Below are 22,126 nucleotides of genomic sequence, written 5' to 3' on the forward strand. Positions count from 1 at the left end.
TATATTATAGGGGGTGCAATCTGTCACGAGGGTACCTAATATTCTAGACAGTCTGAAATATATTTCACTCCTACACTAAATATTTATTAACTGTTATATTATAGGGGGTGCAATCTGTCACGGGGTACCTCTGACAGTCCGAAATATAGTTAAACTTTTTTCACGCTGCTGCTTTAGCCCACTACGTCCCAGGAGGATGACTCATTAAGAAACCGAAAGTAAAGCAGCAGTTATATATCTAAGGTTGACAGTTTTGTTAAAATGCATACTCGACTGTAATTTATAGGTACCACCAAAAAACGTCTGGGAAAGAGTCTAACGGTTGAATGACAAATCTCAAAGCATTTGTGGTATTTATGAGTCCCATGATAATTCGCTGTCAGATGATACTTCACACTTGAATGAAGTATCTAGGCGTGATGAAGTGACCCCCAGACTTGACGACCTTAGCAATAAAATAAACTAAAGTGACTGACATGAAACACAGACTCTGTAACAAAAAAATAATATTTGTTCACATATAAAAAAAGAAAAGAATCGTTAATAATTATAACTCAAACCATTGTCTGACAGACAATTTAAGTATTTTTTGCTTTAAAATTACATTTTTTTCAGGTAAAATAACTATTATGTGACAATAAAATGACACATTCAAACACAAATTTGAAATAAAAAATATTTTTCAGAGGGGCAATATATCTTTAAACTGTTACGTCAATAAGCGAGCAGCGTTTTTTGTAAGAAATATTTCTTTTTGTATTATTAACTAGTGAATCAGACGTTCGAAAAAAAAAAATAAATATACAATAATAATTCAATTCAACATTTAGTTTAGAAAAAATATTCCATAGCACACACTTAATTGATATTCAGTCGATTCATAGAGATATTATAGTGATTATAGTTCACTATAATATCTCTATGGTCGATTGAATTATCATCGATTAACAATACAATCGATCATCGTAATTATCGGTCGTGAGTCGTTATGTGTAAAGCGCCAACTATGCATTATATACTCATAAGTAATGGTAACTTGTATTTAACCATTATCGTTATATATAAATTGTTTTGTTCTTTTTTGTGGATTATTTTTCTATACTTTCAGACACAATTATTGTTTGCTGATACATTTTTCGGTTGTTAGAAAATCTCATTTGTAATTATTTAAGTGTTACATATTTTTGCTTATTAAGCGTCCCATATCATTTTTGTAACTATGAGGGCGAACTGGAAAAAACAACTGTAAATAGAAAGTGTGATTCCTCTCTCTAAATTTGGTCAATGAGATGAATTATTAATACATTAGAAAGCGATCCAATATATATATAGTTTTGTAAGCATTAAATGAGTTATATATTGTTTATTTGATGTACAATATAGAAAATAATGTTTTACTTTAGCCAGCCTAGCTGCTACGTTAGGTCCTAGCCTGCCATCATCATTCCCCGCATTTTCATGGGGGCGAAGTGCCCTTTTCTGTGCCTCTCCTCCCAGGTTAAAAGGCAAAAATGAGGGCCTAAACCTATTTTTTTGTAAACCACTCATTGGTTGCATATTTATCCACTGAATAAAGACCTAGACTTAGAAGAATATCGGATATATTATTTATTTAGTGATTACAAAATATTATTTTATTTTAGTAATATTAATATTATCAATTATTACTATTAGGCCTATACTACTATATACTAGCCTAGCTAGGCCTATAATTATATTAAATTGACTGATGCCTGGGCCTAACTAGTCTAGGCTAAATAATATATTATTTATTATTAATTAACAAAATATTATCTTATAAATCATTAATATTATGAATATGATTTTTAATAAACCAAGGCCTACTAGGCCTAGACTATTATTATTAATTACTATTAATAATTATCATCAAATTGACTCTGCAAAACAATTCCTCCTCTACTACTAGTATTACTTGTACTAGTTTACTACTAGTGACAGTGTAAGATTGGGTTTGTAAGATTCCTGTATTTCTTTCTGCAGGCTCACATCATTATCGCAGAGTTTGGAAGATGGCTGTATATTTCGACCATAGAGTCCAGACAGTTGCTGGAAGTCAAGTTGACATTGCATGGCATGATACACAACTACTTCTAGCTGTTGCTACAAGAACAGAAGGAGGTGGAGGCACTGTGCAACTCTATAATGAAGAGGTATTTATTTTTTAATTTTTAACAATATTTTGAATTTATAAAGCGTTAACTAATATGCGACACTTTATAAATAGGGGTAATAATAATTTATATTAATTAGCATCTAAAAGACAAAGATAAGTGATTGTAAAATAATAGTTCATTTCATTTATTCAACAGTATGTAATATAATAATATAATATATAATAATATAATATATAATCATACGAATTTGTAAAGCGCCAATTCCAGCAACAATTAGTGATCAAAGGCGCTGTGGACTTAGATGTTAATACATCTTTTCAACAACATTCTTCTCCCCTAAGGGTCACATCATGGCATCGGCAGACAACGACGGCGCCATTACGTTATGTCCATGACAGTGTGTATGTATGAACTAGTACATAGAAGTAACCCCCTACTCGTCTCGAAAGATGTACTAGGTTCTTTAAAGTGCACATGAGCCAGATGTACACTGGACCTACGGTTTATAGTCCTTATCCGAGAAGAATTGTTCTACCACCAGAACCATGGAGCAATGAGCCTCGAACCCTTGCCGATTTGATGGCTATGGATTACGGTTCCACTGTCTTAACCGCTCGGCCACACTTACTCACAACTCACTGGCCCAAGTACAATAATAGATAATAATACATACATTTAATTTTGAGTAGTACTAACAGCAAGTTACATTCATAGTTGTTCATTGGTAAAAGAAACTTTTTATTTTTATTGACATTCTAAAACAATACAGTAGATGGCCATAGCAAGAGGTTTAAAATGACAGGTCAAAGATGTTTTAAATATAATTTTATATATACAAGCTGTGCCGGGCAATGGGAGGCAGTTTGTGAAAATTTAAAGTTTCATGCAGTATATATTTAGTGTTGTTTTCATTCTCTTTTTTTTAGGGTGAAGAACTAGAAAATGCCTGTGTTCAACGCTCATGTGGCTCGTCTTCGTTAAGTTGGCACCCTCTTAAGCCCATCTTTGCCAGTGGATGGGAATCTGGCCAGGTTCTTGTGTGGAATGATGAATCCAAAGAAGTGCATGAAGCACCAAATTTGCATAAATCAGAAGTGTGCTTGATCACGTGGAACGATCGTGGAACTAGAATCGTAACTGCTGACAAGGTAATGTTGTTTATTGAATCTCTTTTGATACAATAATATTAAATTCAGTATTTGTTTTCTTTTGTGCATAAGAAACAGCATGTGCATGCTGTGGGCACTGTCCTGTGTCTGCCATAAGCCCAGTATACTATGTATGTCATACACTATATTTAACTCCATCAGGCTGGGCTTATAATAGTATGGAAGGCCGATACAAAAGGTCGCATTAATCCAACACCAGTGTGTCAACATGAAAATCAACAGAAACCAAGGCAGTGTATATTTAAACCAACACCACAAGACAATTCAGAGTAAGTTAAACAAAATGGGAAAATTGTGTTGATATTATAAATATATAAAGTTTTATACTACACAAAGAAGATACTCAAGATCCAGAAACATATACTTCTTATTCAATTTATTATAGATTAATTAATTATATTAACTGATTTTTAGATCAGAAATAGCTGCACTGGCCCGGGCAGCTGTTAGAGGAGATGAGAGGGCGCTTGACATGTTTTCATGGCGTAAGGAGCTCATCAAGTCGTCCAAGACAAATGCTGGTGATGGATTTTCTTGTTACATCGCTGGAGCAGATGGTAAGTTTCTTAAAATTGTCTCACTATGACGATAAAGCTCTATCTACACTATTGATATTTATTGATATTTGTTTTATTTCATTTCAAGCACGACAAAATACAGTACATTTGTAACATTGTAAAACTAGTTTGACAAAAAAAGTGTGATGTGCCCAAATATGGTAGTGATATTACATCATTGTGTCTATACTGTATATGGGGGCATCATATTTTTTGTCACATAAAGTTTGATTGTGTAGACAGAGCTTAATATGTCCTTGCCAATTATAATCCCCTCAAGCATTGTTTTTTAAACCTTGAGTAGATTTGAAAAAAACATTCATACAGATCTTTATGTCACTTTTTTTCATTTTTCCATTTTGTAGGTGATGTGATTTACATTGATGAAAAGGGAAACGTCTTCAACATGCATAAGTGTGAGGAACCGGTGAAGAAGCTTCTATACAATGAGCATCGTAACATCCTGGTTATCATCACCGATTCTCTGATGCTTTCTCAACATACTGTCATGAGTGATGGAAAGTTACAGGAGACTATGAAGGTATGAATGATAAAAAGCTCTGTCTACACTATCAAGTGTGGTGTGTCCAAATATGGTAGTGATATGCCCAAATATGGTAGTGTTATGACATCACCATGTCCATATACTGTATGGGCACATCACATTTATTTGTCACATAAAGTTTTATAGTGTAGACAAGGCTTTATATAGAGTTAAACCAAACACATTGAGATTGATAGGCAAATATATTAACCACCATGCTACAGAGCCACTAAATACTGTTTTGAAGTCTCTAAAGACAATTTAGTACACTAGAGTATTTATATTTGAAATAATACAACATGAAAATATTTGAAAAAAGATTATTAGAGTTATAATAGATTTGAACCAAACACATTGGTATTGATTAGCAACCATATAAAACACCATGCTACAGAGCCACTAAATTTATTTTGTCTTAACAGGTTAAATTGAGTGGCAAGCCAACAGACACAGACTGTGCCATTGTCTGGGCTGGCAAGGGACTGTTAGCAACTGCTAGTGGTGACTGTACTGTTCGTATGTGGGACCTCGATAAAGATGATAACTTTGTTCTAGCATTAGATCCACAGTCGGGATTTGAGACAGGAGAATGTGTGAATTGTGTTTCATACTGTAAAAACAAAGGTACAATAATTATTTATTGTTTGAACATTGTTTATTTATATTGACACTTTTAGTTATTATTTAATTATACAAAAAATCCTAATGTTAAATATTAATGCGATATGATTTTTTCAACAGAAATTCTCGCAGGCGGAACTGATCGAGGCCGTGTGGCATTCTGGAAGTACTCGCCCAACCGCGGTCTGATGGCTCGCAAGCAAGAGAGTGAAACCAAATGGAAACTTCAGAAAGCTTCTAACTTAGAGGGAAATATACTTCAAATAAAATGGGGGACAAAGAAGAACCTCCTGGCAACAAATACAATCAACCTTGTTACTGTCTTGAATGAGCAACTTATGAGTGGACACATGAAAGATGAGGTCAGGCCATAGGTCAACTTAATGAGAAATGCAATGTACCATTTAGGCCACCTTTTTACTCATAAAATATTGAATCTTGGTTCCAGAAGACTATTCTACACTATCAAACTTTATGTGACAAAAAAATGTGATGTGCCCATGCATATATGGACATGATGATGTCATATCACTACCATATTTAACCATATCACTACCATTTTTTTTATCACACTTTTTTTGTCAAACTAGTTTAGAAGTCACTATTTTTTTGTGGCAGAGTGTAAGAAGCTTCTCATTTGTTCTATACAAATCTTAAATTCTCAGAATAGTTTATTTCCTGTTCACAGATCTGTGTGGTGCAGACAGGACCTAACACCTTATCAGTGGATATGTTTGCTAATAAGACTCATCACAACGTTAACACCGATATTCATGTTAAAGGAGTCTATGTATCAAAGGTGACATTATTTGTTATATTATTTCGCTATTGTTTTAATCCTGTATAAATATATGTTTTTAAATTCAAAATACAGTATAATAAAATATTATAAGGAAAATACCAAAAGAAAGTTTTTATCTGTTTTAAAATGGCCATTTGTTTTATTTTATATGTGATAGGAGCACATGGTGATTTGGAATGGTAGAAAAGCTGTTGTCTATGAGATTGGCCAACAAGCTATTCGAGCCTCAGGTACAGTATTTAATAGTTCAAACAATTGGTTTTAGGGGTCAATGCAGGTCAATACCTGGTTCCTGAATGTCACTGGGTAATATTGGCATTTGTTCATTCACCACTTTTAAGCTCTGTCTACACTATCAAACTTTATGTGACAACAAAATGTGATGTGCCCATTTATGGACATGAAGATGTCATATCACTACTATATTTGGGCATATCACTACCATATTTGGGCACATCACACTTTTTTGTCAAACTAGTTTGATAGTGTAGACAGAGCTTTAGAGCCTAATGCTGAATGAAATTAATAGTTTGCTGTTAGATTGAAACATATACTCTGTTTGCTTTTAGGTACATTTTCTACCGAGTCTTCAGTTGTTTGTTTGTATGAGCAAAATGTTTACACCACTGAGCCAGGCAAAATACAAGTTAGGACATTCCAGGTATTATTCAAGTTTGTTTGTATTTAAATTTATAAATTATTAATTTTTAAAATTTATAAGAGTAACTGATTTTTCTTCTTTTTAAAAACAAATATAGGGCACAGTAAAGCAATTGATATCGCTAAATGATGATGATGGTGAACCAGTTACCATGGAAATTTGTAACAAATGCCTTGTTGTTGCCACATCATCAGGATTTGTCAAAGTTTACGACATATCTAGGAGGTAAGATGTACATTGCGTTGTGATCTTATACTCCTTTCACACAAGCAACACTTTAACCAGGTTTGTGTAGTGTAAAAGCATGTTCAACCATCCTAATGAAAGGGCCTTTTACACCTGTTCCAGAACGGTTTCGATCTGGTGCTGGCAAATCCGATATAATTTCAATGTTTCATTTTCATGCGGCTATGCGCATATTGATTGCCGCATATTCACATGCTGGATTCGCCCTGCCGGAACAGGTGTGAAAGACCCTTAAGACAAGATACTCTGACTGTACTGGTTTTTTTTTTTACAGGGAAGCCAAATTAACTTGCTCTAAAAACTTTGCAGAAATTATACCAGAACTGAAGATTATAAAGTCAGCCAAAGCAAACAGCACTGGAACTAGGGTGTCTTTAATAGTAGAAAAGGTAAGAAGTTATCTTTAAAAACAATAACTTTAAATATTACTCTGTAATGCTTATTCGTGTGCTTATATTTGGGCTTATCACTACAATATTTGGGCACATCACACCTTTTTTGTCAAACTACTGTAGTTTAATAGTTTAGACAGAGCTTTAGGCTATAGGCTCTCATTCAATGGCGTTAATGTATGGTGATTTGTTTCCATTAGACTGATGGTACACCAGACTCTAAACTATATATATGGGATGTTGATATGGATTCTATACAGTACTTTGATTTTGCAACTGGACAAGGAGACCAAGACGATGTATTACTTACAAATAATGAAGATATGAATGACGTAGAAAGGTTTGTATGCGAAGTTGTTTATTGTGTCTGAATAATCAGTAGTGATCATAATGCTAATTACAAACAGATTTGGACATATTCATTCATCAGATTTTAGTGTAGAGATTTTTGACTGTTCATAAATAAAAAATTTTACAGCATAGTTATAGAATCTGTAGATTTAAGCCCAGTATTAACCATTCACACTTAGGCTATAAGGAAAACACTTACCATTAAAATTAAAACAATTTCCTATCTAAGTGAATACAATTTATGGGAAATACTTAAATATTTATTGAGTGAAATACTTAATATTTACAGAAAATATCTCACTTAAGTGCGATTGGTGAAAAATGCCACAGGTCTCTTTACCTGAATTATTCTTTTTATCCAGGGGAAGACTAGAAGCCGCTCAAGATGTTGCTATGAGATATCCATCCAAATTCTACTGGGATCCAATGGAACCAAAGCTGATTGTCTGTGAAGCTGTTCTGGCGCCTGACAATGAGAATGCAGCGCAAACTAAGAAGAAAAAGATTAGCACCCTTAATAATCTACCCGTACGTACAGTAAATCTTTTTTTATTTCAGGTAGTTGCAGAATGCCACCTAAAAGCAAATCTAATTGAACGTCAATGTTTCGTTTTCACGCGGCTATGCGCATATCAAATAGTACATAGTCGCGTGGAGTGACGTTAAAATGAAACATTGACATTCGATTCACCGTACCGGACAAGGTGTGAAAGACACCATGATAATTAGGTTTTCAAAAATGGAGCCTAGATGGTTGAATAGATTATCACCTATTCAGATGTTGATGACATTTGATATTGCCATTTATATGTATGTAACCTTAACATGCTAGATATAAAATCAACATGGCAAGTTGGGCTAGCTGGATAAATATCAAATGCCACCATAATTGCTGTCAGTAACCATACTACTATTACTTTTTTTTACAGCCTGAAGTAATGGTAGTGTCCCTTTTTACCACCCTGGATTTTGGTGTGATGCTGCAAGGTGGAATTCCTCTCCATTCTGGATACAGCAGTATGCTAGGAGCTGGTATTCCTTACTTATACTTTGTTAAAAAGGTGATTATTCTGCACAATTGACACTAGAGTTTAAACCTTCATTGTGAGAGAAATTAAAATCAAGTGAAATATTATAGAATTGCAACACATTATTATATTATCTTATGCATTGTGTATGACCAACAACACAAACAATATTGTTTAGTTTTCTCCATTCCTCATATACAGGTATAGCAATTGTTGCTATATAATTTACAGGTAGTTATTATATAAATTTTTCCATTAGCCTGGTGAAAAGCATGATGAAGATGCTGACACTCTAGCATTTGACTCCCCATCATCTCGCAAAGTCATGCGAGACTTTGTAGGCCTGGAAGACAGTGACAAGAATTCTCGCGATGGCATGATGAATTTCAGCTTTTACCTTACTATTGGTAATATGGATGAGGCATTCAAAGCAATCAAACTAATTAAAAGGTAAGTGTTACCCACAGTGGTATAAAGCCTTTTAAAAACAGTATTCCTCAACAATAGTAACTTCTTGATTGAACTGGTCTATAATACCAATAGAACTAGTTTGACAAAAAAGTGTGTGACCATACTGTACATGGACATGATGATGTCATATCACTACCATATTTGGTCACATCACACTTTTTTGTCAAACTAGTTAGTGTGGATAGAGCTTTACTACACCTTTGCATATATTGTAGTTGCATCACTGTAAATGTATCCATTTTCAGTGAATCTGTCTGGGAGAACATGGCTACAATGTGTGTTAAAACAAGAAGGCTTGATGTTGCAAAGGTCTGCCTTGGTAACATGGGCCATGCTAGAGGAGCAAGGGCATTGAGAGAGGCGGAGAAAGAGCCTGAACTAGATGCACGTGTAGCTATGCTAGCCATCCAGCTAGGCCTACTGGTAAGTATGGAAATATCTATCTTTGAGGGTACTATACTGGAAGTGCTAGTGCTAAACCCATGTGTTACTTTTCTTGTCATTTTTTATTTATTTTCTCTACACACATATTCTATCTTGTAAAAATATTTGTTGTTTTCAGGAGGATGCTGAAAGACTATACAAGAATTGTGGTCGATATGATTTGCTAAACCAATTCTACCAGGCTAGTGGACAATGGGCGAAGGTATTATAGCAATATGAATTATTTCTTTATAGGGTGAACTCTCCCAGGACTGAAACCTACATAAATGTCCTAGAATGTCCATAAAACAAGACATTTTGGGCCAGGGTGACTATTTTGGGAATGTACATGCCCTTTATTTTACCATCTAGATTAGTTGTGTACCTCTTAGTATTATGCATGTAATCGCCTTATCCTCTATTGATTGTTTAACATCTTGTTTTCTTGTTCACATCAGGCCATGGAGACAGCAGAGCTTCATGATCGAATACATCTTAGGACAACATATTACAACTATGCTAAACATTTGGAATCCAAAGGAGACATGAATGGGGCTATACCAAAGTAAATATTTCCTTGAATACATTCCTCTTCCTGGGTTTTTAGCACCGTCAGACTTCATCAGCCTAATCCAGATGCAGCCAAGTGCTACCTTTGGCTTAGCACAACTGTAGCCAAAAAGATAAATTAGTAGTAACAGCCACAGTACTATTTCATTTCAACATCCTTCAGTGGATCTCATCACACTATATAAAAATATACTGAAATGGACTCGAAATAGAATGACATTTTGATAATTTGTTTCCAATAGTTATGAAAAATCAGACACGCACAGGTTTGAAGTTCCACGGATGTTATTTGACGAGCCTCAGGCATTGAAGGCCTACATTATGAAAACAAAAGACAAGTAAGAATCACATTTATCTCAAAAGACACACAATCTCAGCTCTGAACTTGGATTACAATGTGCAAAATATAATTGGTTTTTAGATGGTTTTGCTGCTTGCATCGTAAAGCACACAACAAACTCTGACAGCATGAATCTAGCACATTGATGCAATCCTAACTAAGTATGGTAATGAAAAAAGTAATTACTACAGTATATGTATGTTATTGAATCTAACAAATTACAGATCGCTTAAAAAGTGGTGGGCTCAGTACATGGAGAGTACAAGTGAGATGGAAACAGCATTGCAATTCTATGAGATGGCTCAAGACTACCTATCATTGGTTAGAGTCTACTGTTATTGTAACAACTTAGAAAAAGTAAGTTGACAACCGTTTCTCAATCATACATTTATACTGCTACAGTATACATATACATTGTATTAAGCTCTATCGACACTATCAAACTAGTTAGATAAAAAACGTGTGATTTGCCCAAATATGGTAGTGATATTCCCTTATATGGTAGGGATATGATCATGTCCATATATGGGCACATCACATTATTTTGTCAAATAAAGTTTGATAGTGTAGCAGATAAGTGAATGTATTACCTATGTTTCTATTTAATTTATTAGGCATCCGAAATTGCAAGTCAGACAGGGGACAGAGCAGCATGTTATCACCTTGCTAGGCAGTATGAAAATGCAGTATGTACAGTACCATATTTATATGCAATATTGTATGATGATAAATAATAATTTATAGCACTTTTCTAATAGTGTTAGCAAGTGGAATAAGAACAATAGAATGCTTATTAAGATTCAACTAAAATTGTGTGTGTTAAATTTTTGTTTCAGGAGGACTACAAATCTTCAATCCATTTCTTTACACGTGCCCAGGCTTATAGTCAAGCTATTCGTCTTTGCAAGGTAACATAATGTAACTGTTTGTCTCAATGTTCCACAATGCACCTTTACTCCAACAAGTGTCCAATCATCAAGGTTTAAACTGGAGAGATGTATTTTGAGGGGTCTACTGCAATGTCTACACTATCAAACTTTATGTAAAAAAAAATTGTGATGTGCCCATATATGGACATGATGATGTCATATCACTACCATATTTGGGCATATCACTATCATATTTGGGCACATTACACTTTTTGTTCACATAAAGTTTGATAGTGTAGACAGAGCTTGTTAAGGCATTAATTAATTAATTGTCTTTTTAATGTTTACAAACCTGTATATCACCATATGTGACTAAACTTATGCGCTCTTACAGGAGAACAACATGGAAGACCAGTTAATGAATCTTGCTTTGATGAGCAATTCAGCAGATATGATTGATGCCGCACAATACTATGAAAGTAGCCCTCAAACCATGGATAAAGCAGTTATGCTGTATCACAAGGTAAAAATGCTTGAACCAATGATCTCTATTATATGTTAATAGGACAGATGCCAATGTTATACCAGTGATTCTGTATGTAGAGGGACCCAACAGTTTTATGTAGAATTTTGTTATGCCACACTGGCAACAATTTTTCCTCTGTCGGTTAATAATGGTTTCAGTTTTAGTAGATTAAATGCCTTATTTTTCCTTTTTAGGGTGGTCATTTTTCCAAAGCCCTGGAGCTTGCTTTTGACACACAGCAGTTTGCAGCATTGCAACTGATTGCTGAGGACCTGGATGAGAAAACAGACCCTATGTTACTCAACCGTTGCGCTGATTTCTTCATGGAACATGGGCAGTATGATAAAGCTGTTGACTTGCTTGTTGTTGCAAAGAAGGTTTGAACATTTTACACAATTAAATCTCTTGAAAATAACTGGTTTGGTCCAAGAAAATTTGTCAAGAAATTAATAATATCCCTTCATTAAGAGATTCTATGATTTACTAATACCATCTGGTAAAAAATCATACTTTAATGTTTGTATTCAGTTTACAGAGGCACTTGACTTATGTATGCAACAAGGTGTGAACATAACTGAGAAGTTAGCTGAGAAAATGACAATTTCAAAGGACGACCCCAACAACGATCTGCGGAACAAATTACTAGAAAGAGTAGCAGACATCTGTTTTCAACAAGGGTCTTATCATTTGGCTACTAAGAAATATACCCAAGCAGGCAATAAAGCTAAGGTGAGCATCACTGAAAAAACATTTTGGTAAAAAGGTGACTTTGGATTAGGTTGACTAGTATTAAGAAAGTTTTATTTCTTTTCTTTGTTCAGGCAATGAAGGCACTCTTGAAGTCGGGCGATACTGAGAAGATTATCTTCTTTGCTGGTGTGTCTCGTCAGAAAGAGATCTATGTGATGGCTGCAAACTACTTGCAATCTTTGGATTGGCGCAAAGATCCAGAAATAATGAAAAATATCATCGGATTCTACACTAGAGGGCGTGCTTTAGATTCTTTGTCGGGATTTTATGATGCTTGTGCTCAGGTAACTTTTTGAACTGATAAAAGAAAAGTCCGTCCGTCCGTAGCTAGTGTAGTGCACTCAACCTTGAATAGATATCTGATTATTACTAATACTGTAATACGGTAAATACTTTTTTAATCCTAGGTTGAAATTGATGAATACCAGAATTATGATAAAGCTCTAGGAGCGTTGAGCGAGGCTTATAAATGTTTGAGCAAGGCCAAGTTGAAGAATGCATCCCAACAAGAAGAAAAGCTAGCTGCCCTAAAACATCGCATTAATCTTGTCAAAAAGTTTGTGCAGGCAAGACGGTAAATACTGATTTCACTGAGCTTAATGCCATTCTTTCACTGTCCAATTTTATGTTTCCATCTTATTGTCTAATTGGGTAATCTCTTCCCTGGAATATATCTTATAGCTTTTTTACTTGAGGTGTTATATTCATAGCTCTTTTATGTCTCATAGTATAATTCTTTTCTTTATAGAGTTTATGATGAAGACCCAGAAGAAGCCATGAAGCAGTGCCAAGTACTGCTAGAAGAACAAGATTTGGACAGTGCTGTGAGAGTTGGTGATGTCTATGGCATGATGATAGAACACTATGCCAGACAAGAGACCTATAAAAAGGTAAACTGAATCCTTCTATTTTACATTTAATACTAAAGCTAACTTTATGTGACAAAACAATGTGATGTGCCTATATATGGACATGATGTCATATCACTACCATATTTAGGTATATTACTACCATATTTGGGCACATCACACTACTAGTTTGATAGTGTAGACAGAGCTATATGTAGCGCAGTCATCTGTATTCATGGTTGTGTTGCCGTTCACTAGTTCTGCTCTATGAAGCAATTATAAGTTGGTTAATCCAAATTTCTTATTCTTCTCTTCTTTAGGCATACGCATGCATGGAAGAAATGCGAAGTCGAATACCAACTGTAAACATGGCGTTTTACGTCAACATGCGGACAATAGAAGCAATCCATCGTTCACTGGATATCCCACTGGGCCGAGGAATGGGAGCAGAGAAAAAAGATGAAGACGATGGTGATGAAGTTGAGGAAGAAGTACAAGAGGAGTATGATGACGACAACGGATATTGCTGATTGGTCCAAGAGAAAAATGATTACTTATAGGTCATCGTACCTGTCAAGTTTTTTTGTATGGTTGTGATTAGTATAATTTATATTTGTACAATTTTAAGCCAGCCTGACCATTTCCCATATAGCACCTTAATGTAAAGACATTCCATTTGTTTTTTAAGCCCTCTTAATTCCTATCACATTTATAACATCCCTATCAATAACCATTACACAGCAAGACACTCAACTAAATTATTTAATAGAACTCCTTTCACACCTCCCTAACTAAGTGCATTCTACTTTAAAAAAAAAATTCTCATGTTACTACATAATGATGTACAGTGTCTTATGAAAATAAAATTGAAGTTATGTCAATGAAGATGTACTGTACTATAGGTATGAGTGTGTGATATGCAATATTCATATTGTATTCACATAATTTCTCTCGTTTGCACATTGAATATAAGTATACCAATATAAACAAATCAGGCAAAGAACATTAATTCTAAACCGCCCGCTGATATACTGAAATTTAATTAATTGATTTGAAATGATAAAGATGAGGAAATCTGTGAGAATGAGAAAAAGTCGCCCCAACCGAGACTTGAACCGCCTGCTTGATATGCAGATGTCCTAAACATTAGACCACTGGGGCTTTCATGGTTTTGTTCAAACTCGATTGGATAGCGACTCTTTAACATTCTTGGCGGAACAGCACTAGTTCTCAGTTGTACGTATGCGCACCAGAGATAAAATTGATACACCCTCATCTTTCAGTATTTTTATTCACGAGGCGGGATCTCTGAAAAGATACTTATATACCAATATAAATATATAGAAACCAACAAAAAAAGAAACCTTTTTAGAAATAGTATTTATTGTCACCTTGAAATCTACAAAAATATTATTACATGTATTTGATTTTTATAATTGCTCCCTGTTTACAGATTGGAGCCAAGAATATTTTATAGGTAAAACATTGATAATTTAACTGTAAATGGGAATTTAAATTCAAGGACTATTATTTTTTAAATGTATGTAGTATTGCTTAAGTAATAATAATAGTAATGTCACACAGTGCCAAGTACTGTAACATCGTTTATTTAACACTATTCACTGGAATAAATAAGTTGATTGATGAATAAACTGCAAAAAAAACATTTCTTGTATATTTGTTTCGATGTCAAGCTAATTTACTATAGGCTCTATTTTACAATGGCTTATGAACTCATCTGTTCAATGAAGGCATACTTTGTACCACATTTCAGCATTATTAAGCTATGTCTACACTATCAAACTTATGTGATGTGTCCATATATAGACATGATGATGTCATAGCACTACCATATTTGGGCACATCACACTTTTTATTGTCAAACTAGTTTGATACACTTGTAGAGACAGAGCTTTATACTTGTTTTATGATCATATTATCCATAAATATTAACCAAAATTGGTATTCTTATCCTTATGATGTGTACATATAAATCAATGTTTTTAGATCAAACGTTAGTTTATACAAGATCCAGGAAAAGGCTTTTAAGAAGCCTTGCCTCATATGTGCATGTATTAATGCCTTCATGTATCCTTTCCTCAGCTAGTGGTTGCTCCACTTGTACAATCACATCACGGCCATAAACTGCAAGAACAAAAATAGAATATTAGGCCTTTTATTTATTATTTATTTAACTTCTCACCAAGCTGTACATAACATCAGAGAAGGATGGGACTAACAGGTGATAAACACCTCTAAAACAGTCCAGTCACAGTCTAGTGGTTGTGTGTATGTGTGGACTAGTACACAGGGGTAACCCCCTACTCATCTCAAAAGATGTACTAGATTCTTTAAAGTGCACATGAGCTAGATGTGTACACTGGACCTATGGTTTATAGTCTTTGTCCGAGAAGACTTGTTCTACCACAAAAACTATGGAGCTGATGTCATGGCTACATAAGTACTGTTCCACTGTCTTAACCGCTCGGCCACACATGCGACTATCCGAGCCAAGCTCGTGATTCACTCACCTTCACAGTGTTCCAGAAATTGTACACACTCTTGAATGACACTATCTCGTAACATAATCATGTGTTTAGACATGTTCTCCAGTAACGAGAGAAAACAACGTTTGGCATAGAACCACGTGTCTGTACCAAGCTGCAAGAAAACATGGCACACTATTTAACAAATGTTACTCCTAGGTATTTTAGCTTTTATTTCACTTACAAAGAATTACAGAATAGAATTTTGTATTGTACAGTATTTACAATAATATAAAACATTTATAAAGTGCTCTTTACTGAGTCTCACAGCGCAACATGAAAAGAATAGCTATTGAAATAGGTGAGTTTTCAAGAGATATTTGTATTGAAAAGGGGATGGAGTGTAATGGATGGAATGAGGAAGCTGGTTCCAGATCTCTGGTGCCTGAGCAAAGACAATAGTCACACCAAGATTAGACAATTGCATGTCATATGGCCTTGTTGAACTGGAGATAATATATTGAAAACATTGAAATACATAGTAAATTGCAGTATACAAGCGAGGTTACTTTAAAAAAAAATACACACCTTCTTGTTGTAAGGTTCCAAGCTTTTAATAACACGTGAAATCCCAAACTCGTAGTTGCCTTTAGCACAGTACAGGGTACCGATGACAAGGTTTACGATACACAAGTGATATATCTTGCGATCAGGGTCGTCGTAAGCTACTTGCTCTTCTTCTTTCTCTATTTTCCGCATCAATTCCTCAGCTTCTTCGTTTTGACTTGTCATGATGTACGAAACACATAAGTTTGCCAATACAATTGCACTTATAGACAAAATCTGCAAGAAAAGATGGATGTACAGTGTTCAATACATTAAAATGACCGAGTCAGTATGGTGATCCCCTGTTTATTGGCCTATCTAAGCCATGTCATTCATTGCACCCAGTTCTATGGAATGCACAAGGTGCCATAATACAACATATGCATAATTTATATAGCTTGGTCATGTTCCTTATGCAAGTGCTGAATCTGAATTTTTTCAATTTGAGGATTATCAAATAAAACAAAATCTTACATTATCAAAATTTTTCTTTACGATTGGTTCATAAAAGCCAGCTGCCTCTTTGTACTTATTTTCTTGCATAAATAAAACGTGCGCAACATTCAGTTTCCATGCGTCATGCTCGTTACAGAATTCAACCGATTTTCGAAAAATCTTCTCAACTTGTTTGTAGTTGTCGAGATCCCAGTATATCTTGGCTTGCTGCATAAGTACAGGGATGTACCTAGTGAAAAAACCAAGACAATTAATAATTGCAATCAGTTCTATGGAACGCTCAATGTGTCATAATACAACATCATATAGCTTGGTCCTGTTCTTTGTCATGCAAATGCTAGATTTGTAATCTTTTACCATATTTAAAAAAACATTTTCATGTACACTAACTCGAATTCTATAAATTTCAGTTCAGTCACTGTGTTTGGTGTTTTTTTTTAATCCATTAGGCTAAAGTTTCTTTACCTTTCTAAAGCATCATCATAATCATTAACCGCCTGCTTCACAGACTCATCATCATGATTCTGCCGCGATTCTTGAACTTGCTTGGTAAGTTTTCGCAACTGTTCAGTATGCCGTGTCGCCATGTCGTCAAAGCGCCGGTATGCTTCCTCAGGCGACGTTTGCTTCGTAATTACAGTGTCCAAGAAATCATAAAGATACTGACTGAGGAATTTGAAAGTCATGTGTGCATTTTCTGCTAAGACATCTGCTGCCAAATCATAGTACTAATAGAAAAAAACAGAAAAGATTGCTAAATAAAATTTTAATTAAATTTAACTATTTCTAAATAAACGTATATCAATTTTAGCAAATATGGTAGTGATATGCCCAAATATGATAGTGATGGTCATATCACTATATGTCATGTCATGTCCATATATGGGTAGATAATAAAGAGTGGTAGATTCAGGTTTGCAGTAAACCATGTGTTTCCAAAGGAAATTCTGCAAGTCAAGTTGAGAATGTCTCAACGTTTTGGTTTTATGCCCCAACTGCCTCCTATAGTAATAATAACTATATTAATACTATTATTGCCAAAGAATTTTCGATCATATGTCTTTACATTTTTGTGAATAAAGTTTGTACAATCATGCAAGGCACTGTACCAGGTGGGAGGAATACCCCAAAAAAAACACTGGAAAGACAACATCAAAGAATGGACCAAACTGACTCACAATAAGACTGAGGATGGTGGAGGACAGGGCCACATGGAGGAGAGTTGTTAAATCATCTACGGTGCCCCAACAGCCCCCAGCTGAGGGCAAAGTAATAAAGTATGTATGTGTACAGTATCTGTGTAATGAATTGCTACCTCATATTTGATATACAGTACAAGTAAATTGCCAAATGTTTCTGGTGGGCAAGGACTCTGTTGCAGCAGGAACTGTAGTTTCTCAAAGCCTTGTGTTGGGTTTGTTTCCATGTTCATTAATGCCTGGTTGTGCAGCGTCACTGGATCTATTTCCTATAAAATAAAAGAATAAGGAAACACATGTGCGCAAATTGTAGTACAGATAGCATCATATTGTGGAGTACTCGAGTGCCTAGCTAACTTAAAGGTAGGATGGTCTATAGCGCAATAGCCAGTAATTTTCACCACCCACCCCAAATCCCCAGCACAGATTGTCATATTTTGTATTAATAATTATATTTAAAGCATCTTTGGCTCATCTGTTTTTAACCTCTCACTGCGAACTTGGTCTAAGATCTGTCAAGTTATTGTGTTTATGAATTATCCTATCCGAGTAGGTTGTCTTGAATTAGTGATGGGGGGGGGGGGGTGCACTCCCTACTTTTTTCATAGTTATTTACAGTATTTTTTTACAAACTACAGTATTACTATTAATCATACATGTTTAGCACTTTTCCAGTTAAAAAATGTTGGATCCACCCCTTAAACTAGCTGTCACATGATTGAGAAAATCTAGGTTAACTACATTACTCACCTCTTCTGCTCTTGGTGGCATGTCTGTTAATGCTTCTTGTGCAGCTTCCACTGGAAAAAAGCAAATCTTATCAATACAACATGCTCATTGAAGGTTTGAACTCTAGGAAAGTATCACACTCTGATTGTCTTGAATTTCTCAACTTTTATAAAGCTCTGTCTACACTATCAAACTAGTTTGTGATGTGCCTAAATATGGTAGTAATATGCTTAAATATGGTAGTGATATGACCATATATGTCCATTTTTTTGTCACATAAAGTTTGATAGTGTAGACAGAGCTTTAGGTTTAAAAAGTACTATAGTTTTATTTTGTAACATTGCTTACTTACAGTTTTTCAATTGAAACTCAATTGCAGCTTTCAGGTTGAATGCTTCGATGAGGGCAGTCTCATGCAGTACAAGGGTGTTGCCAACGCTACGCACCTCAATACCTTCTGTTGTCATGCCAACACTTAGCTCTGTATAGAGTAGAAAATGTAAGCATTTTTAAACTGGGTGCATAGTGTATAGGGATTAAAATAATATATATATATATATTGAAATAAAATAGAAAATTTCACATCATCAGCACTATTTTAACATACCTGGGTGTTCTCGAATGCCTCTTTCAATAATATCGGCAATGTTCTTGAGAGCTGGAGCATACTGTTTCATGCAGTAGTGACACAGTGCAATGTTATAGGACAAATCTACAAGAATAATATGTTTAAAAGTGGGTTATACAAAGTATAAACAGGACAATAAGTTACGATGCTTAGGATGTATTTGTTGGTAAAGCCTGGTTTCCATTAAAATCGCTACAGCGTTTCCATTAAAATCGCTACACGCGCAGATGTCGCCGACGCAATCGGGAAGGCTCCCCGATTCATCGCAGTCAAATCGGCAAAGTTCAACCATGTTCAACTTTGCCCATTTTGTCGGCGATGAATCGTATACACGTACCAAAGAATATTTTGCGCTCGCGTACTAGATTCCCGATAAATTCTAGCGTTTCCATAGAATCGCTACGCTCTGTCGTGTAGCGATTTTATGGAAACCAGGCTTTACCTACCTGGTCTATATCCCAAAATCTGTAATGCTGTTTGGAATTTCTGGCAGGCCACATCATAGCGTCCTTCCTTGAATAGCAAGCATCCTAGGTTCACCTCTGTGTCAGGATCTTCTGAAGCTGATTGTTCGACCAATGTCTTTAAGAAACACAGAGGTAATTAGGTAAGTATGGTGTACATATGTTGTTTACTGTGATGAACTATGGTTGAGTGTACTGTACTATTACAATAAATATGTTTTATTTTAGATTATTTTAAAATATACCTTCGCTGCTGGTAAGTCTTCTTCACCATACTTAATGGCTGCTTGCAGTTTAGTTATCTGAAAAATAATGTTATACAAATACAAAGCATTGTGTGAATGTTATCATAATTATCAAGAGCAAATTTCACCTCACACTCTTTTACAGAATATAGATTTTGGAGGACAAAAATGCATTTAGGTCGACTAAAATAATTTGTGGTTTAACACTATTTTGAGGTTGTACAGTATGTACCTTGGTGGACTTCAATCTGCGCCAGTCTATGAGAACTTCATACCTTGCTTTGATAGCTCTTGTTTTCAATTTGAAATGTGACCTTCATAGCCTCAGGGTACATGCAGGCGTTGTAGAGAGACTGAGCATAGTATAGCTTGTACTCATCTACCTCTGGGTTGATCTCAACTAATTGTTGATAGCACTCAGCAGCATTGCTGTAATCCTGCATTTGATAGTAGCAATAACCAAGTAGAGACAAGGCTGCTCTAGCCTGAAGACACAAAAATATATATTTTATTATATTATACCACTGTAAAAAGGGTTATGTCCAAGTCAAACAAACATTGGTTAAGAGGGATAGTATTAGTAGATAGAATCATATTCCTTTCATCTTAATGTCATGCGCGATTTGAACGATTTGCGCAATTTGAAATTGCGCAAAAAAAATCCTTGCGCAATTTGAATTGAAACATGTGTCTCAAATTGCGCAAGCAACGTATTAAATTGCGCAAGTAATCTGCAAATTGCGCAAGGTTTTCCGACAGATTGTGAAATCATGCACACCCATATTTTTATAGTAATTTCTAAGAATGATTCAAAATTAAAGATAAATATCGCATTTCCTTATTTTAGTAGTGCAAATATTGTTATAAGTTAGCATACCGTCAAAGAACCGACGAAGGAAAACGAAGCGGTGGTGTTCCACCAGGCGGGCGCGGCGCGGGCAGCCGGCTATACTACTCTAGCCTAGCTAGGGTCTGGACTACTGATACTGACTAGGTTACATGGCCTAGCTTAAACTAATATTAAAAACTTAAAAAGTGAGTATTAAACATTATCTTCATTGAAATGGTCTTATTTATATAATAAAATACTAAATTTTAAACTCCTCTGCCTAGGCCTAGCCTAGCCATGTATGGGAAAATTTACAGTTCGTTTTCAAATTGCGCAAAGGTGTCATATTGCGCAAGAACTATCTTGCGCAATTTACAAATTGTGCAGCGCAATTTAAAATTGCGCAAAGATTTTCTTGCGCAATTTGAAATTGCGCAAGTTGATTGCGCAATTTGAAATTGCGCAAAAAAATCCTTGCGCAATTTTAAATTGCGCAAGGATTTTTTTGCGCAATTTCAAATTTGCTTTGAAATTGATTTCAAGTTTGCTTTAACAAACATTTTTGGGGTGTTTTTTTGGGTAGATTTCTGTTTTATCAATTACCTTTGGGTGATTTTGCAACTCTTTTGATAAGATCTTTATTGCATCTGCAAACTTTGCCTCTTTGATCTGAAAATAAGAACAATAGCTTTTAAAAGTGGAGATAAGAATTATCAAAGTTAAATTTAAGTAAAGTATCATTTAAATTAAGGCATTTTGGCCCCAGACTTTCGGCCAATTAAATTAATTATGCCATGTTAGATTACAGTAAATTTCTTGAATAAATATATGCCATCACGTGCTATAGGAGCCTAGGCCTTGATAGGACTAGGATAGGCCTAGGCCCTAGGCCTAGGTACTGCAGTTCAGTGTATCGTATGTAGGCCTACTACTAGGCCTAACCTCCTATTAATTTTAATCATTTATTTTATATGATTTCCATAAACTTACCATTGAATAAATAACAGATGTATATTCACCATCTTTAACTTCAAATCCTGGCATTATTGTGCACAATTTTTAAGCTAATTTAAGTGTATTTTATAAAGCTTTCCGTTGTTATGGTGCTAAACTCTTTTTTAAAGCTTGAGGTATTTTTATCAATTGCGCATGTGTGTACAAAGGTCAGATTTGGTCATGTT

At 35.0% G+C, this 22,126-nt stretch overlaps 2 protein-coding genes across 2 annotated transcripts; one reads left to right on the top strand and one right to left on the bottom strand.

The window, feature by feature from the left end:
* Positions 1-1,220: 1,220 nt before the first annotated feature.
* LOC140060012 (intraflagellar transport protein 140 homolog) lies at positions 1,221-14,748 on the top strand. Its single transcript, XM_072106045.1, has 31 exons — positions 1,221-1,336; positions 2,002-2,171; positions 3,062-3,283; positions 3,446-3,573; positions 3,719-3,861; positions 4,227-4,402; positions 4,828-5,029; positions 5,147-5,388; positions 5,715-5,825; positions 5,986-6,058; positions 6,398-6,489; positions 6,587-6,714; positions 7,010-7,124; positions 7,328-7,467; positions 7,841-8,006; positions 8,408-8,539; positions 8,766-8,956; positions 9,223-9,400; positions 9,540-9,623; positions 9,859-9,965; positions 10,213-10,308; positions 10,535-10,667; positions 10,925-10,996; positions 11,147-11,218; positions 11,574-11,702; positions 11,900-12,082; positions 12,234-12,434; positions 12,527-12,739; positions 12,863-13,029; positions 13,204-13,345; positions 13,624-14,748. Exons 2-31 carry the CDS (start codon positions 2,031-2,033, stop codon positions 13,831-13,833), a joined length of 4,389 nt encoding a protein of 1,462 aa, XP_071962146.1. The 5' UTR covers positions 1,221-1,336; positions 2,002-2,030; the 3' UTR covers positions 13,834-14,748.
* A 167-nt stretch (positions 14,749-14,915) lies between these two features.
* Positions 14,916-22,078, bottom strand: LOC140060019 (intraflagellar transport protein 70A-like). The gene is made up of 14 exons (XM_072106057.1): positions 21,936-22,078; positions 21,549-21,614; positions 20,392-20,601; positions 20,117-20,173; positions 19,854-19,989; positions 19,387-19,491; positions 19,132-19,260; positions 18,801-18,850; positions 18,167-18,319; positions 17,317-17,579; positions 16,870-17,080; positions 16,378-16,632; positions 15,835-15,964; positions 14,916-15,448 (listed from the first exon to the last, which is right to left on the bottom strand). The coding sequence occupies exons 1-14, from the start codon at positions 21,987-21,989 to the stop codon at positions 15,324-15,326; spliced, it is 1,944 nt and encodes a 647-aa protein (XP_071962158.1). The 5' UTR covers positions 21,990-22,078; the 3' UTR covers positions 14,916-15,323.
* Between the last annotated feature and the right edge of the window lie 48 nt (positions 22,079-22,126).

The sequence above is a fragment of the Antedon mediterranea genome, chromosome 1 (assembly GCF_964355755.1).
Source record: "Antedon mediterranea chromosome 1, ecAntMedi1.1, whole genome shotgun sequence".
Taxonomy (NCBI): domain Eukaryota; kingdom Metazoa; phylum Echinodermata; class Crinoidea; order Comatulida; family Antedonidae; genus Antedon; species Antedon mediterranea.

Excerpts from the sequence above, each read along its gene's own strand:
- LOC140060012 (XM_072106045.1), top strand. The coding sequence starts at position 2,031 with ATGGCTGTATATTTCGACCATAGAGTCCAGACAGTTGCTGGAAGTCAA. Across the intron at positions 5,030-5,146 it reads TTCATACTGTAAAAACAAAG|AAATTCTCGCAGGCGGAACT; the intron begins GTACAATAATTA and ends TTTTTTCAACAG. Across the intron at positions 8,540-8,765 it reads ACTTATACTTTGTTAAAAAG|CCTGGTGAAAAGCATGATGA; the intron begins GTGATTATTCTG and ends TTTTTCCATTAG.
- LOC140060019 (XM_072106057.1), bottom strand. The coding sequence starts at position 21,989 with ATGCCAGGATTTGAAGTTAAAGATGGTGAATATACATCTGTTATTTAT. Across the intron at positions 18,320-18,800 it reads TGCCACCAAGAGCAGAAGAG|GAAATAGATCCAGTGACGCT; the intron begins GTGAGTAATGTA and ends TTTATTTTATAG. Across the intron at positions 17,580-18,166 it reads TACTGTATATCAAATATGAG|TACTATGATTTGGCAGCAGA; the intron begins GTAGCAATTCAT and ends TTTTTCTATTAG.